Below are 16,855 nucleotides of genomic sequence, written 5' to 3'. Positions count from 1 at the left end.
GAAGATTGACACACTTTTAAAGAATGATATACTTTTTGGTGCTATTTGGTAGCCTGCATCATAGACAGGATACTGCAGTATGACTGAGGAGGTTGTTGAGTTGGGCATGTTCTTTGTGTTGCAGGAAATGAATTAATGAAGTGAACAGGGAGTACACAGCTGGTTAGCTTTCCCACAATGGTTGCTTCTTAATCCATTGGTACCTCCTAAATTAGTCCCAGTAAGGAAAAGTATGTAATGGTGCTTATTTTCTATTGACTCCCTAGTGCTGCTAATGCAACTCCCATATTACCAGGATGCACTCCCAGCCAAGAATCTTCTCTAGAGTCTATTATCAAAGCTTTTTCAAAAGTAAAAAAAAAAAACAGAAAAAACCCATCTACACTTACAAAACTAGAAATAAGCAGGTATTTGATTTAAGGCAGTTTAAGTGACTTTAACTGGTATTTTTCTCAAAGTACAGTAATCCGTCACGTATCTGCCCGTCACATATCCGCCATAACTGTTTATACGCCATTATCAACCTCTTCAGCAACATTATTGAACAGAGAAGATTAGTTCAGATAAGTTTTCATACACGTGTTGTATGTGCTCCGTGCGCTGCTATTGCTGGTAGTGTCACGTGAGCTGTTCAGTGTGTTGATATGTAATTAAATCCTGTTCGCCTGAGGGTGTATCAACTTCAGCCTCCTTCTCGATCTGCCTGTCACTCAGCAGCGAATGCACGCACCCACATGGCAGACGGCTACCCTGTCACAAGCATTAATACTCTATATCTTTCTAAACAAGGGATTTATTGAGCGGTCTAATAAAAGCTGAATTTCAAAACAATAATTGTGTGAATATATAATTGTTACAGCTGCAGCTGTGTATACTGTTATTTAAAACTGGTTTCATTCATATGACTTTTTACATATCAGCCCTTACTCTGGTCCAACCGCAGTCGGATATGCGACGGAGTACTGTAATTTGGAGTGAAAAACTGTCCCATTGCTTTTTTTTGTTAAACATCAGAAGTTGGATACAGAAGCACCTGTCACCAAGCACCAGCTATCAACCCTCTATCAGTCAAATCTGCTGTTTTGCAACTGGGAGATATTACAGCATACGTCACGCATGCTTTTTGCAAACAGACTCATCATTTGCCAGTAATAATCTTAATTTTTTGTATTAAAAAATACAAATTTCAAGGGACTAGCAACACATTTTAAAGTCAGTTTTTATTTAAGTTAGTTAGTGGTGCAGTGCATAATTACAAACCACCTGCACATTTATACAATAGGTGTTTTTCCTTTTCCTATACAGAATAAGCTGGAGGGGTTAGTGGCAGATATGTGCAGTCTATTTATCCCAACACATTGGAGAATAGAAATTTGTTTTCAAGACATGCAAGTACACATTTCTTTTAGAAAAAAATAGGTATTTGGATGTTTGCCTCAAAAATGCATTGAGCACAACTGGCAACACACAAGAAAAAACAGGAGTGGGAAATGCCAGCAACAATTGCGACTGTTTAAATCATGCTTTCAAAAGTTCTGAACAAATTGATGCAATTGTAAGTGTCACAATTACCCACAGCTTCAGTACATCTCATTATAATATTTGAGAACCCTAATCCCCGCCCCCTTTTTTCAAATTTATGCAGGAACGCCCATAATTCCATAAGGCTGAACTGCAAAGCAAAACTGCTGCTGCAAAGCATTCCATAAAAAAGTCGCCAACAGCATTGCGCATGTTTAGCACATTTCACCCTAGACTTCCGACTCGTTTTCGACTATCGCGACAGCCGCAACACTTCAGTACATCTACCCTTGAAAGTGATCATTTTTTCTCTATCATGTGATAATGTCTTTGGAATAAAGACCTCAGAAGGACCCGGCAACTAGGATTTTACAGGCTTACATAATGTCATGTGGATTCTGATACAGATAAACATTATTCAGATGTAATATGGGAGTCTCGCAGTGATGGTAAACATCCTAAAGATTTAAGGAAAAGGTGAACAGCTACGTAAATCTACTAACCCTTTAAAATCGCTGGACACGAATTGTGGACTCCAATGTAGCAATTTGTTTCGAAAAGAATTAGTTTCTCCCCATTATAAGTGATATTTTTCAAAGCTGTGTTAAATAGAAATAGAAATGGAAGTAATCCATTAAATTAATACAGTATATATATATATATATATATATATAAACACCCCTAGCTGTTTTTTTTTTTTAAAAAATGGATTGTGATTCTGTGGAATACCTCACTCCAGTGCTTGTGTCAGTAAGAGACATATGCAAATCACAGGGCTGACATCTCCGCAGGTGACGATGGCGGGCCAGGAGCACAGCGGAATCAACTCTCATTCCTCTCCGGAAGGACCACAGCACTGTCACTGCCTTCACTCTCTGACAGGGGTGCCATCAGAGAGGACCCTGTCACTCGCAGCAAAACCCTGCTCCTGACAGCCGCTCACCGTTAGGTGAAGAATGCTGGACCTCTCCAACCCCCATCGAAAAGAGCAAACCAACAAATATTTAGCGTTAAAGATCAGATCCATGGGAGGTGTAGTAATATACCCTTTGTACAGTGACTTATCCAGCTATCTGGTTTCCATGTGATACCTATGTTAAGAGTCACCATTGCAGAGACCCATATCGGGTCAAACAAATGCCCAACCAAATGTTGGTCTTGCTTAAATGTTGATCTTGCTTAACAATTAAGTCATAGTTAGCAAGTGGAGGCATAGCTAGGTTTTCTCTAGACAAGGCTCAACTAATGACGCCTAGATTGGAAAAGTCTGCCTGTCTTCTCTATTCCTTTAATATGCTGAGTGTGCCCCTTTATCAGGGACTATTTGTAAATAAATAAAGGAAGGCTATGTAAGGCTTCAGGGAGTGTGCCGTACATCAGACCTGTATCTGTTTTCTGTCTGTTGGCAAGTAGTAAAGGAGGGTTTGGAAGTGACTGACAGGGGAAGACAAGAGTTGTAACGCTTGAAAGACGATATCGATACGCACAATAATCCAGTGATGATGCAGGAAGCTTTAACTACTAGGAAAGTGTACAAGGGGCTGCACAAGATGGATTTTCACCAACGCCCTCTTTCTAATAAATGACTGTGTGTGTGTGTGGCCTGTAAGAATTCAATAAAGCTTGAGGAGAATCTATGCCTCAAGGGAGGTTGGAATAAAATGGTGATAGCTCATTAAAAACTAAAAATCAGCGTGATGAACTAACCAAATGTTTGTCTACTTGATGGGGGGGTGGGGTGGGTGTGGCTCCTGCCTTTCTGCTCATGCATGTTCAGGAGTCGCCAGCCGGCTGTAACACTAGTAGACAGAAGGAGAAGAGTTAGGGATATCGTCATTGCAATGCTGGTCCTCTGACTAGACTGGGACAGTGCTCCTGATTGTACACCACTCATCACAGCAGCAGTGTACAGAGGTGTGGGTGGGGGGCAGCAGTACCTTTGATCTTCAGTAAGCTGCAGATGAAAGACAGTGCCCTGTTATTATGTCTTTGGCATAGCTCTTAACAGCCATCTTATAACCCTGAGAATCACCAAACGGTAACATAAACAGTTTGGGTACTGCTCTGACTGAAGGCTGTATTAACCAGTGTGTTTTTTAGATTTATCTTGAGAACCAAACTTTTATAATGACATTTTTTGCTCTCCGTAGGAGAGAATATTTCTGTATGTTATTTTTTCATATAGTGGCGCCCATATAGTAAATATTGGTGCCCTGTGTCTCAATCAGTCATTTTGCTGTCAGAATGTATTGTAGATAATTAAATACTTAATTAACTCTGTTACATAATGTTCATTTACTGGTATTGGTTTATCTTATACAATGTATATATATGCTCACAATGCATGATAATCCATGTTATGATGTCACTAATGTATTTAAGAATATAGAAGTATCCGAGGATGTTTGGGGCCTAGAATAAGCTCAGAGAGGAAATATATTCAGCAGAGTTTTTTTTTTAATCCAAGCTGAACCTTTTATTGTTTAAATAAAAGCAGAACAAATCTTAAAACTAGCAGGCAATTCAATCTAAACTCAGAATTAGGATTTCTGTCAGTTTCACTATTATTGAAACACATGTTTTGTACATTTTTTTTGTTGCATTATTCTTCAATATGTTCTTCCACTTAGCATGACCTATTGAGGCTTATTGCTTAATACCGTGTCTGTTGATATATATCACCAATAACTTCCTTGATATGGAATTAGGGACAACGACCAGTAGGGCATAATACTGAACTTTAATTGTCGTTCCTTCCCTGTGCTGGGTTTCCATTGTTTAATTAATGTGTTCTGCAATTCGTAAAGGCTAAGGTCAGTAGACGGTTAGGGGCACTGAACGCCACGAAAGGGTCAGCCTCTGCTGGTATAAGTAGATTCTGTCATTGAAATGCTTTTCTTTGACCTGCGGCTGAGGGCTTAATGTGTTTAATGGTGCCTTCAGCTTCTCACTCATAATTAGGTTTGATTCTGCAAAGGGGGGAGGAAGGGCACTAGGGACTAAGTGCAATTTTATTGTTCATTTATCGTGAGCCTTGAAGGAAGGCACTCCAGGCAGACAGGCAGGGAGAGTGAAGCAATGCCCCTAGATGGAATTTAATTGCCTGATGCACTCTCATCATATTAGTGCTGAAGTTCAGTGTACGGCTATCTAGGAATAGAGAGTGGACACAATGTAGGTCTGTCCAGTCCACCACCCAGGCAAAAAACAAGTCAAGCTTTCTGAGGCTTGCAGGTCTTTCCCATTGAGAGAAATTCAAAGTAATTGTGCTATTGTTTGTATCCTTGGGGATGCATCCCTGCTGGTATAGCAGGTAGTGGTGTCAAGGTTTAATTAAAAAAGCAAAAAGAAATATCTGAATGGTTTACTCTGTCATGCTGAATTTATAAATACAAAAAGAAATGAAATAATTTCAATGACACATGCTTTGACTAAAATAAGATTTAAGAATAAGAATGTATTTCTAAATCCCAGTTATTCCCAAGGTGTATAATCTCACTCTGTCTTGTGCACAAGATTGGAACCACACAACTATTTGGTTGAAAGGCTTTTCGTAACAATGAATTTAAATGCGCTTGACTTGCGATCAATACAGTACATACAAAGAATATAGAAGCATTCACTAAAAACGATACCAACAATAATAATTATATTTCATAGTATGATGTGAAAGCTGGTTGAAAAGATAACGTTTTAGACAAGTTCTCGGTTGTCTACAGAGATAAACGATTAAAGAGGTAATAGATTGTAATTTGTACTGATTCTCTTATAGTGATATGAAGCCACAACTCTGTATTGTAGACTATATCCAACAACAAGAGACTTCTGGCCAGATTTATAATGTCAAATGTCAAAAATAAATTAGATCCATGTTTTGTCACAGTAATGGGAAACTATTAATCCAACAAAACAAATAACAAACAAGTTGTAAGATTAATTAAAGGACTCAATTAAAAAAAAAAAAAGTGAGAATTGCATTTTGGTTTAAAATCATTGACCTTACGCATAATAAAACTTTCCATAAGCACAAACATATATTAAACATGAGGATGAGATGCAGTATATTAGAATATAATGAGTCATGTGAATGCATAACTTGCTTCCGTTGTTGTTTGCTGCATGTAATAAGCTTTGATGTGCTTTGCAGGAAATGAAGAAGCAATTTAGCCGCAAACACCAAATTAAAGATAGTGTGCCCTCTCCGTTTCAATAGAGTCAGCCGGTAATGCGATGGTAATGCGATGGTAATGTGATGGTAATGCGATGGTAATGATGTGCTATCTCTTCTGCTGACCAGAGGGCATTCTGCATTGCAGGCGGAGGAGAGACCTTCCCTTTGGGAAATGCGTAACACCTGTTTTAAATAACATGGCAGCAAACAGTGGGGTTCGGTGAGATTGTTAGCTGACAATTTGCTGCAGCCAGATTCGCCAGTGTCCATGTGGAACAAAGTGACTTAGCTCAGAAATAGTCATTTGAACAGATTTGGGAAAACTAAGGATGTGTCACTAATCAGATGCCTGGATGTTTGCTGTTGTACATTAGTATTCCTTACTTATTCTTCATGGGTAACTTTGCTTTTTACACTGCTTACCATACCTGTCTATGACTTCCCTTCCCCACCTGTCCTATATCATTTTACTATGCTTTATAATGTATGTTACTTATACTTAACTACACTTGGCTATGATTTTACGATGTACATTTTTATAAGTATCTGTAACAGGGGGAAGTGTTATGTGCGTGGGCGTCACTGAATAATAATGAGTCAGACACAGAGCATTGGGTGTTGACACGCCGCACAGGCGTGCAGATTTAATTAACAGCACACATGCTGCCACTAGGGTGGCAGCACAGGGCAAGCACTAGTCTCACTAAAAGAGATGTCCCGCTCTAGGAACCTACTACACTACGTTACCCTCTCTATACTGGTTGGGATCAACATCCCCTAAACTAACCTAATGCTGTTGCTCCCGAAGTCGCGGCCTCCCAGCGACTCTGGGTCTTTACGACAGTCGTGGCTGAGCAGAGCCTTCACAGGCCCTGTCTTGCAGTTGAGCGGTTCCATAATAGTTATCCTGCGAAGCGGACGCTCTCCTCCTTGATGTAAACAAAGCGCCCCTCTGTGTAGCATGGCGGTGCAGTCGCCTCGAGCTGTGGTGCAGACATTTTTTGAGCCTATCTGCTCAATTGGTTGCCTAGCAAAATGTCTCCTGTTACGTGTAACAGCTGCACACATCCACGCAAGAACCAGCGACAGGCTCCTCCCTGTCAGTGTCCATTCCAGGCATTTAGTAAGGAAGTGGTATGGTAAATTGGGAGCAAATTAACAAACACAGCGGTTCTACATTTATTAATCTGCCTTTCCCAATAGTTGTAAGTACTGGTAATGGGTGTTATATAATAACACTACAGTCTATGTCACTGTAAGCATAGCTGTACTTACTATGGTCAACAGGTTGAATTACCCTTTTTGTTCAGAAGGATTTGTCAAAATTTATTTAAACTTTTTTTTTTCTTTATTCATTTTAGGGTCTCTCAGATATATAGTGCGCAAACAGACTTTTTCTGAAAGATTTGCTGAGGCAACTCCACCAGTTTACATCTACACATTCTTACAAAATATTCATTAAAAGCCAGCAGCTACTAACTGCATTGTACATTGCATTGTGAGAGGAACTCTTTAGAATACAGCAATCTTTTTTTAGAACTGTACACAGGCCTATTGCACTGACACCCACTAAATCAGCAGAATTGAGAGATATTTTCTGTTTGCATATGTGGATGTACCTGTCATTGCAATTGCAGATGGCTCTGTATCTATAGCAGATGTTTCTGTGTGTGTGCGTGTGTGTGTGTGTGTGTGTGTGTGCGACTCTTCTTCTCTGTTGGGCAAATCCCAGTGGGTGAGTCAGCAGGTCTCAGGTGGCTGGGCACACAGTAACCAGCACAGCATTTTTGGAAATACATGTCAAGGGACACTACGTTTCAGCTGTGAGGCTTGGTTTTTCACTGACTCTCTTCTGTTTGTCCTCAGTAAGTACTTGCTCATGAGCTGTGAAGTGGAACGTCTTAGCACCTTTGAACACTGTCAGAATAAGGCAGTGAATCCCTAATGAGACCCCCCCCCCCCACCCTCCCGACCCTGTGCACTTTACAGAGCTGTCAGAAACCCAACAGCACCTGTGACACAATAAACTAGATATTTTACATAAGCACAGCTTTTCTGTAAGAAGTCTGATGCAATTGCTGTTGCTTTTTGTTTGTAAAGTGTATTCCAGTGATATTTTGTAGGAATGCAGAACAAGGGAATTTGTGTGCTTCTTTTACTTCACTTCAGGCTGGCTTGGGAAATGCTCGATTAGCACATGCTGCTAACACAGATGTTCAGGTCCTCTGGCTCATTGATTTTTCACTTCAGTTTTGGGACGAGGGAGGCCTATCTCAATAGCTTTAGCCTTCAATTGCCTTTCCGAGGTCCGCTAATATATAGCTGCCTGGCTCGGTTAATGGCTTGGGCAGTAATTGCTGCTCCTGTAGAAACCACAGCCCCCAGGCTTCATTTCAACATCTCGCTGTCGATTGGATAGGGAAATGTCAGGCAAGACTGAATGGCAAGCAAAAGGTGTTCAAACAAACTGCCATGGATCATTGAAAAATAGGAACACTACCAATTATATTTGAATACAGGCTGACTGTACAGTAAAGCCATGGCAATGGATTTGGAACAGATACCACACAGTGGTTCTGTTACTATAACATACGGTCTGGTATGGATAAATTACTACATGCTACACTTCACTGCTATTGAAGTTCATTAAGGAAGGGTATAGTCAGCAAAATGAGGCACCATTCTACCAGTGGCAGCCTCATACCAGTGTTGCTGCCCTTGTGCTATCAATGCCCCATAGTAAAGAAGCTTTTTGTGGCTCTGTTAGAGGCATAAAGATCTGGGGAAGATATGGTACGGTAACAAAAAAAATATTTTTTTCTTTTTAAAAGAAGTTATTTCTCCTCAGTTCTGTAATGTAAACCTTTATTTTGTTGATTTATTCATTTGGCCTACCCACAGTGGATTGATACAGATATGTGCTGTAAATATGAAAGTGTGTGCATACCAGTTTAGATGTGTGATTGTTCAAAGCAGCATCGTATTGATCAAAGAGCTCGGCATATCAATATTTAATGCAGTCCTTGCTGAAGCTACCCGCTGCTGCCGATTGATTTATTCCATGTGGGATTTGCATTGGGACTCTATGAAAATGTAATTGTTTCTCCAGAGCTGTAGAGGGTGAGAGTTGGTGCGATCAGCAGATGTTGAGCAGATCCATTTGCCTCTCCCACAGCCCTGCTTGTGATTCATATGAGGACCCTTTAAAGTAAATAGGGTTATTTCAGTGTAGCCAGGCTAACAGGAGGGGAGGGGGTATACTGCCAGAACAGCACAGAGAAATTAATACTCCTATCGAATTCCAAGGCCTGTTTTTCATTTGCAGGCTTCATTAGACTGGCTCTGATCAATCTTATTGTTTCCCATATTAAAAGTAACTCAGATTGATGCAGTCTATTAAACATAACTACCCAAATAATAATATACTGATGTAAAAAACGTGTAGCTTCCTGTAGTAATCTACAGTATTTCTAGATGGTACTATAATATATTTTTAAAAATCTAACATGGTTAGTTGAGCAGTGCCATTAACTCTTTGTAGGCTGCAGGTTTGATGATTAAATGTTTCCTTTCCCCTACATCCAACATGCTGACAAAAACCTAAATCAAAAAGTATTGCTTATTACTTATCTCCTATTGTATAAAAGATGTTATGCTTGTGCAAGGGAAGTGCAAATCATATCCTCAAATTGCTATTAAACATAACTAGTGTTTTTTTTTTTTTTTTTTTGCTTTAGATTTCTTATGTTGTATTGCAGTGTAGTGCACAGGCTGACATCTATACACAAGATAAGGCAGCCTTTTGACAAATCTGTAGCTGTGATTGGTTGAAACTGTATCCTACACGTGATTTAAAAACCAGTGCATCTTTATTATTATTATTATTATTATTATTTATTTCTTAGCAGACGCCCTTATCCAGGGCGACTTACACTTGTTACAAGATATCACATTATACATTATTTCACATTATACAGATATCACATTATTTTTACATACAATTACAAATTTATACAGTTGGGTTTTTATTGGAGCAATCTAGGTAAAGTACCTTGCTCAAGGGTACAACAGCAGTGTCCCCCCACTGGGGATTGAACCCATAACCCTCTGGTCAAGAGTCCAGAGCCCTAAGCATCTTGAAAATACAATTGATTTTGATTCTAAGTTGAATGCATTTTGAATGGATTTATTCCAGCCATTTTTATATACCAAATACACCATGCCATTGGCATCCAGTCTGCCTTTTTTAGGCCACAAATACCATAATACAAATCTAAATAAAAAAATTGCAAGGAAATGTTAGCCTGTGGTTAAAAAAAAAGTGCTTTGGACTACATGCGGCCATTGGGAAACACAAGACTAATAACAAGTTATATGCCTAAATATGGAGAGTCTGAAGCTCAACAGAGAACTGTCAGCTTGTTACACTGTTCAGGGCTGTTGTAGGGAGCCTTGCTTCTCATCAGTGAAACACTATCATCATTCCCTGAATAATGTGCAGTCTGCCAATATTAATCAAAAGCCTGACAAACCCATTGGGTCCCTGCCATCCTGTTCATTTTCCACTGTCGTGCTTCGTTAGAGAATAGGAATAGACTACCTCCTTCCTTATGGAACCTCTGCCTGGAATACAGTAGCACTGATGATGGCTATTGCAATAACTCATTGTGTGTGCGTTGTGTGCTCAAAGATGATAGCGCTAGGTGTTGGCACAGTTGCTCCTGTTATATCAACCTGTCAATCTAGATTTGATGCTGGGAGTTTGGGAGACTTGAGGAACTAGAAAGAGCTCACAAGTCATCTGCTAGGTTTTATTTTTGCATTCCTAGATAGAGGCTTTATTCAATTAAAGTGGATCCCATTTTGGTTGAATGCTGATTATGGGTGGAAACTATAGAAAGGCAGAGGGAATAAGTGACACTGTGGGCTAATTCACTTGCTTTCACCTCTGAAGAGAAGATACTACATAGCTTAAGTTAAGTTACTACATAGCTTATTGTAGACTATCCATGGCACCAGTTAATTACTTTACGTGCAAAGCTTGTAACAGGAACTACCCTATCAGTAATCCGAGGTCAGCAAAAACTGGGCGACTGCAAACTTTGTTAAAATGGATGTCCCAGGTTCTTACAATCTTGTTTTACAGTAATCTTAGCGTATCAATGGTAAAAATCAATTATTGTGGGCTTTTGTTTACCAAGATCCGGAGTTTTTAACAAGTTGCCAGACTTAAATAGCATTTCAAATTTTTAAAGATGTTTATTTGATGGAGTTGTGCCGTTTTCAATTACATAACTGTTCAGTATGTGTCTGTTATCCATTGTCTCTTTGTGTTACGGTTTGTGTTCTATGTATTGATTTCCTTCCTTGTGTCATCCTACAGAGACAGTGATGGATACTCGGATCGCCACGGCAGAGCTTGGCTGGACGGCATACCCTGCGTCTGGGGTAAGGAGCCCTGCTCTTAGTATTCCAAAACTTCAATCTGAATGACACAGAGATGCAGAATAGCACATTATGTTGTGGATCATATTCTGGGTATCCCAGTGGTTCTGCACTGGTACTAGGCAGACATTTAAAACAGCACTGAGCACCAAAGATTTTATTTTGCAAGCCTCAACTTAACATTCATTAGTCCATTAATCAAACTGGTGCCCTATTTGGAGCTTCACATATATTACCACCACAGGCATGTTTTCAATAGTATTTGGAGGCTTTCGAAGAGCCCACATTTTTAGCTATTTGGGGTTCCATTTCAATTTGAAGATGACCGCCAAAACATTACTTTTGGGATATGCCTGCTTGTCAGGTATTTACTGAGCATTTTATATCAAAGCTGCTGATAGGCCCCTCCGTGGAGTGACATCCTCGGTTCCGCCTCCCAAGGTAATAAATAGCACTGTCTCTTTTGCCTTTCGCAAACAGGTAGGTAGGGTGAGTATAAACTAACCTCTTTCCAGTTGTGTGAGTGACTCTTTTAAGAGCTCTCTCTCTTGAATTTTTCTGCAGTTCTCTTGCAATTTCATTGCTGGAAGTCGGCTCGCCACTTCCCCGGAATCAGAAACTCGGCAGCTGAAGGATGAGTTTAACGCTACGCAGCTGCTTTTCGTGTTAATATATATATATATATATATATATATATATATATATATATATATATATATAATCTTCAATCAGCCTACATTGAGTAGCGATCGTAGTCTGCTTTACTAACCTTGTAGCTTGCTGCATGCGTTTCTATAATTTTCCTCTGCTTTTTGCAGCTGTTAAAAAAAAAAAAAAAATGTAAGAGAAGGGAGAACGTGGTCCTCCAGCAAGACCAGTGCTCTGCGGCGCTGTTAACGTGAGGACTTTGGGCAACCTCGGCATGCCCACTCGCTGTGCCCTACAGGTTGTTACTTACTATTGTTTTTTCATTACTGCTCACACTCCAGCTTACTGTTGAGTGTCTGTGTGTGCTACTGCCTTGCAGTTTAACCCCCCCCCCCCCCAAAAAAAAAACAACCGCGTGCTTTCTCCATTAGGCCTGATATACAGTACTGTGCAAAAGTTTTAGGCAGGTGTGCTGTAAAGTAAAAATGCTGTAAAGTAAGAATGCTTTCAAAAATAGACATGTTAATAGATTATATTTATCAATTAACTAAATGCAAAGTGAGTGAACAGAAGAAAAATCTAAATCAAATCCATATTTGGTGTGACCATCCTTTGCCTTCAAAACAGCATCAGTTCTTCTAGGTACACTTGCACAAAGTCAGGGATTTTGTAGGCATATAGTCAGGTGTATGATTAAACAATTATACCAAACAGGTGCTAATGATCATCAATTCAATATGTAGGTTGAAACACAATCATTAACTGAAACAGAAACAGCTGTGTAGGAGGAATAAAACTGGGTGAGGAACAGCCAAACTCAGCTAACAAGGTGAGGTTGCTGAAGACAGTATACTGTCAAAAGTCATACACCATGGCAAGACTGAGCACAGCAACAAGACACAAGGTATTTATACTGCATCAGCAAGGTCTCTCCCAGGCCGAAATTTCAAGGCAGACAGGGGTTTCCAGATGTGCTGTCCAAGCTCTTTTGAAGAAGCACAAAGAAACGGGCAACGTTGAGGACCTTAGACGCAGTGGTCAGCCAAGGAAACTTACTGCAGCAGATGAAAGACACATCATGCTTACTTCCCTTCGCAATCGGAAGATGTCCAGCAGTGCCATCAGCTCAGAATTGGCAGAAAACAGTGGGACCCTGGTACACCCATCTACTGTCCGGAGAAGTCTGGTCAGAATTGGCCTTCATGGAAGACTTGCGGCCAAAAAGCCATACCGCCGACGTGGAAACAAGGCCAAGCGACTCAACTATGCACGAAAACACAGGAACTGGGGTGCAGAAAAATGGCAACAGGTGCTCTGGACTGATGAGTCAAAATTTGAAATATTTGGCTGTAGCAGAAGGCAGTTTGTTCGCCGAAGGGCTGGAGAGCGGCACACGAATGAGTGTCTGCAGGCAACAGTGAAGCATGGTGGAGGTTCCTTGCAAGTTTGGGGCTGCATTTCTGCAAATGGACTTGGGGATTTGGTCAGAATTAATGGTCTCCTCAATGCTGAGAAGTACAGGCAGATACTTATCCATCATGCAATACCATCAGGGAGGCATCTGATTGGCCCCAAATTTATTCTGCAGCATGACAATGACCCCAAACATACAGCGAAAGTCATTAAGAACTATCTTCAGCGTAAAGAAGAACAAGGAGTCCTGGAAGTGATGGTATGGCCCCCACAGAGCCCTGATCTCAACATCATCGAGTCTGTCTGGGATTACATGAAGAGAGAGAAGCAACTGAGGCTGCCTAAATCCAGAGAAGAACTGTGGGCCAACCTACCTGCCGAGTTCCTTGTGTGCAAGTGTACCTAGAAGAATTGATGCTGTTTTGAAGGCAAAGGGTGGTCACACCAAATATTGATTTGATGTAGATTTTTCTTCTGTTCACTCACTTTGCATTTTGTTAATTGATAAATATTAACTATTAATAAACTATAAAGCGCCATCTTAGGTGCTCCACTCCACTGCAAGCTTTGTGCTGGTTGTGTAACTGCACTGTAACTGCCTGTAGGCTACGCTCCACACCGTTGCAAGCTACGCGCTGTTCCTGGTTGTGACAAGACACACAGTGATTGAGATGGAGCATCTGTCGAGGCTGGATCTCACACTCAACGATGCAAAAAAACAATTAATACCGGTCTACTTGGGTCTCTGGCTGGATTTCCTCATGATGTGAGCCTACCTGTCGGTCGACAGAGTAGCTGCCATTCGCAACTGTCTGGCCCTGTTTCAACAAGGGTCCACACTACAATTGGTGTTGTTCCAAAAACTACTGAGTCTGATGGCCGCAGCTTCGTCAGCCATCCAACTGGGACTTCACATGTGCCCGCTTCAAGTGTGACCAACACCGTCGGCTGACAGAGTCTCTCCTGTGTTGAAAAGCGCTATGTTGGTGGAGGCAAGCCCCTCACCTGAGCGAAGACGTAAGGATGGGGGTGATTTACAACCGTCAAGTGGTGATGACAGACGCATCCAACTCAAGTTGGGGGGCGGTCTGGGCAGGCAGAAGAGTCTGCGGATCCTGGTCAGGTCACTGGACACCCCTTTACATAAATGCACTAGAGCTGAAAGCAGCAGCTTGCGCTGCAACATTTCCTCCCTGTGCTCCGCAACCAACATGTCCTTGTCTGCACGGATAGCGTGTCAGTAGTTGCGTATGTGAACCACAGGGAGGGCATCGGTCCTCGGGGTTACACCGCATAGCCTTTCGGCTGTTGATCTGGGCACAGAGACACTTCCTGTCCCTCCGGGCTATACATCTCCCGGGAGTGGTGAACTGGGCAGCGAACCTTCTCTCCAGGGAGGGTCCTCACCCATCAGAATGGCGACTGCACTCTCAGGTGGTGCAGCACATTTGGGAATGCTTCGGGGAAGCCCAGGTTGATCTCTTTGCCACGGCAGAGATAACCTATTGCCCCCTGTGGTTCTCCCTCCGCAGCTGCGGAGGTCCACTAGGCAGAATGGTAGGGCTTCTTCCACAAGAGCGCTGTACGTCTACAAGTGGAAATATTTTCAAAATGGGTGCATGGCTGGAGGCCATGATCCCATTTATTGCCCTATAGCAGTTATTTTACAGTTTCTACAAGATCTGCTAGAGGTGGGTAAATCTCCTGCTACATTAAAAGTGTACCTAGCAGCCATATCTGCATGCCATGTTCCCACTGATTTAGTATCCCTGGGTGCTCATATACTGGCGACCCGTTGTCTAAGGGGTGCTCGGTGGTTACGTCCTCCTATAAAGGACATCCTCCCTGAATGGAGTCTAGACGTGGTATTGGATGCTCTCCCTAAGGCCCCGTTTGAGCCTATACATTCCATAGTGCTGAAGTATCTCTCTATGAAGACTGCCTTTCTATTAGCTATCACCTCTACTAAGATTACAACTTTCCACTTGAATCAATCAGTGGAACTAGAGGCTTTCCTTCCCCCTCCCTTTGCGGAGGAGATGGACAGGAGATTAAATTCCCTCTGCCCGGTTCAGGCATTGAGAGGGTATGTGAATAGAACGAGAGTCCTGTGTCAGATCTTCGTCTGTCATGGTGAACGGATCCGAGGTCAAGCCTTCTCTAAGCAGTGACTGTTCCATTGGATTGTGGACACGGTTTTGACTGCGTATACTAATGCCGGCCTACCCCCACCTGGGAGGGTGGCCGTGCACTCTACTAGAGTTGTGGCTACGTCATGGGCCCTCTTCAGATGTGCCTCGTTGACCAATATTTGTACGCCGGCTAGCTGGGCTACTACACATACATTTACCAGGTTCTACCGACTTAATGTCGTAGATCTCTCTATGCCTTCAATAGGCACTATTATTATTATTATTATTATTATTATTATTATTATTATTATTATTATTATTATTATTATTATTATTTATTTCTTAGCAGACGCCCTTATCCAGGGCGACTTACAATTGTTACAAGATATCACATTATACATTATTTCACATTATACAGATATCACATTATTTTACATACAATTACCCATTTATACAGTTGGGTTTTTACTGGAGCAATCTAGGTAAAGTACCTTGCTCAAGGGTACAACAGCAGTGTCCCCCACTGGGGATTGAACCCACAACCCTCCGGTCAAGAGTCCAGAGCCCTAACCACTACTCCACACTGCTGCACTAGGGTCCTTGAGGTTGCACGCTCACACCACCAACACTAGATAGCGGTAGCGATACATCTAAGCACTGTGCTCTCTTTACAGGATGTCCCCTCTCAAATTTCAGAATTAATGACAACACTATCCATGGTCAAAAATAGAGATAAAGTTCAGGGAGAATAAATGAGTAAAGAACATAGCACTCAGAGAGCAAGATTCCGCTCCCTATCTACCCCCAATCCCAAAATCTCAGCCTCCCCTTCCCTACTTCCATCTCCCTAGCCCCCCCCCCCCCCCCCAATATAACATAGATTTTAATCTTGATTTATTAAAGTCCTGCAAGATAGCTGTTAGGCACAGAACTGAAGTATTTATTTCCTAGGAGAGATTCAGGAGAGATTCTTGACTCATTGATCTTGTGACTACAAGATGACAAGCTTGCATTGGATAGCTGCTGAAATCCAATAGTCATAGGCCATGCCTGTAAAACATATTTTTACAGCACCACTAAAATATTGCTGCTTTCCTCCATTTTCAAACAATATAGGGGATATATAGGGGTCTTTTTCTGTGTATGCTGGTGTATGCTGGTGTATGCCAAAAACGGATGTCTACTTGACTAAGTTTCACTTTTATTTTGACTGAAATTATAAATGGGCTTAAAGTAAAATGACACCAATGCACAGGTGGAGACTGGACTTGGTATCTTGCTCTCTTCAATCCCAGATCTTAACTGCTGTACAAAAGAGCCAGGCTTGTTTGTATTAGCAGTTACAGACATGACATGTTGCCTTGATGTGCAGTACCTCTGTTACACCACAGGGGTCTCATACTGACTCTTTCTCCCTGCATCTTACTCTATACTACACAAGCATTCAAGCCAAGACTGAATTTGCTCTGAACTGGTTAAGCTAAACGCTGTCTGTTGCCTGGATCTCATCCAGCAGTGAATCAAT

The 16,855-nt window shown here is 41.4% G+C and overlaps 1 protein-coding gene across 2 annotated transcripts in view; it reads left to right on the top strand.

Annotated features, from left to right (window-relative positions):
- LOC117423351 (ephrin type-B receptor 1) overlaps positions 1-16,855 on the top strand; it is a 257,791-nt gene that overhangs the window by 52,283 nt on the left and 188,653 nt on the right. For both annotated transcript variants that reach the window (XM_058990042.1, XM_034038975.3), the window contains exon 2: positions 11,076-11,140. In XM_058990042.1, the coding sequence (XP_058846025.1) occupies positions 11,076-11,140 (65 nt within the window). The remainder of the gene's footprint in view (positions 1-11,075; positions 11,141-16,855) is intronic.

The sequence above is a fragment of the Acipenser ruthenus genome, chromosome 17 (genome assembly GCF_902713425.1).
Source record: "Acipenser ruthenus chromosome 17, fAciRut3.2 maternal haplotype, whole genome shotgun sequence".
In the NCBI taxonomy this organism is placed as follows: domain Eukaryota; kingdom Metazoa; phylum Chordata; class Actinopteri; order Acipenseriformes; family Acipenseridae; genus Acipenser; species Acipenser ruthenus.
Note: the sequence above shows the minus strand (reverse complement) of the source record. Positions and strands in the feature narration are given on the sequence as shown.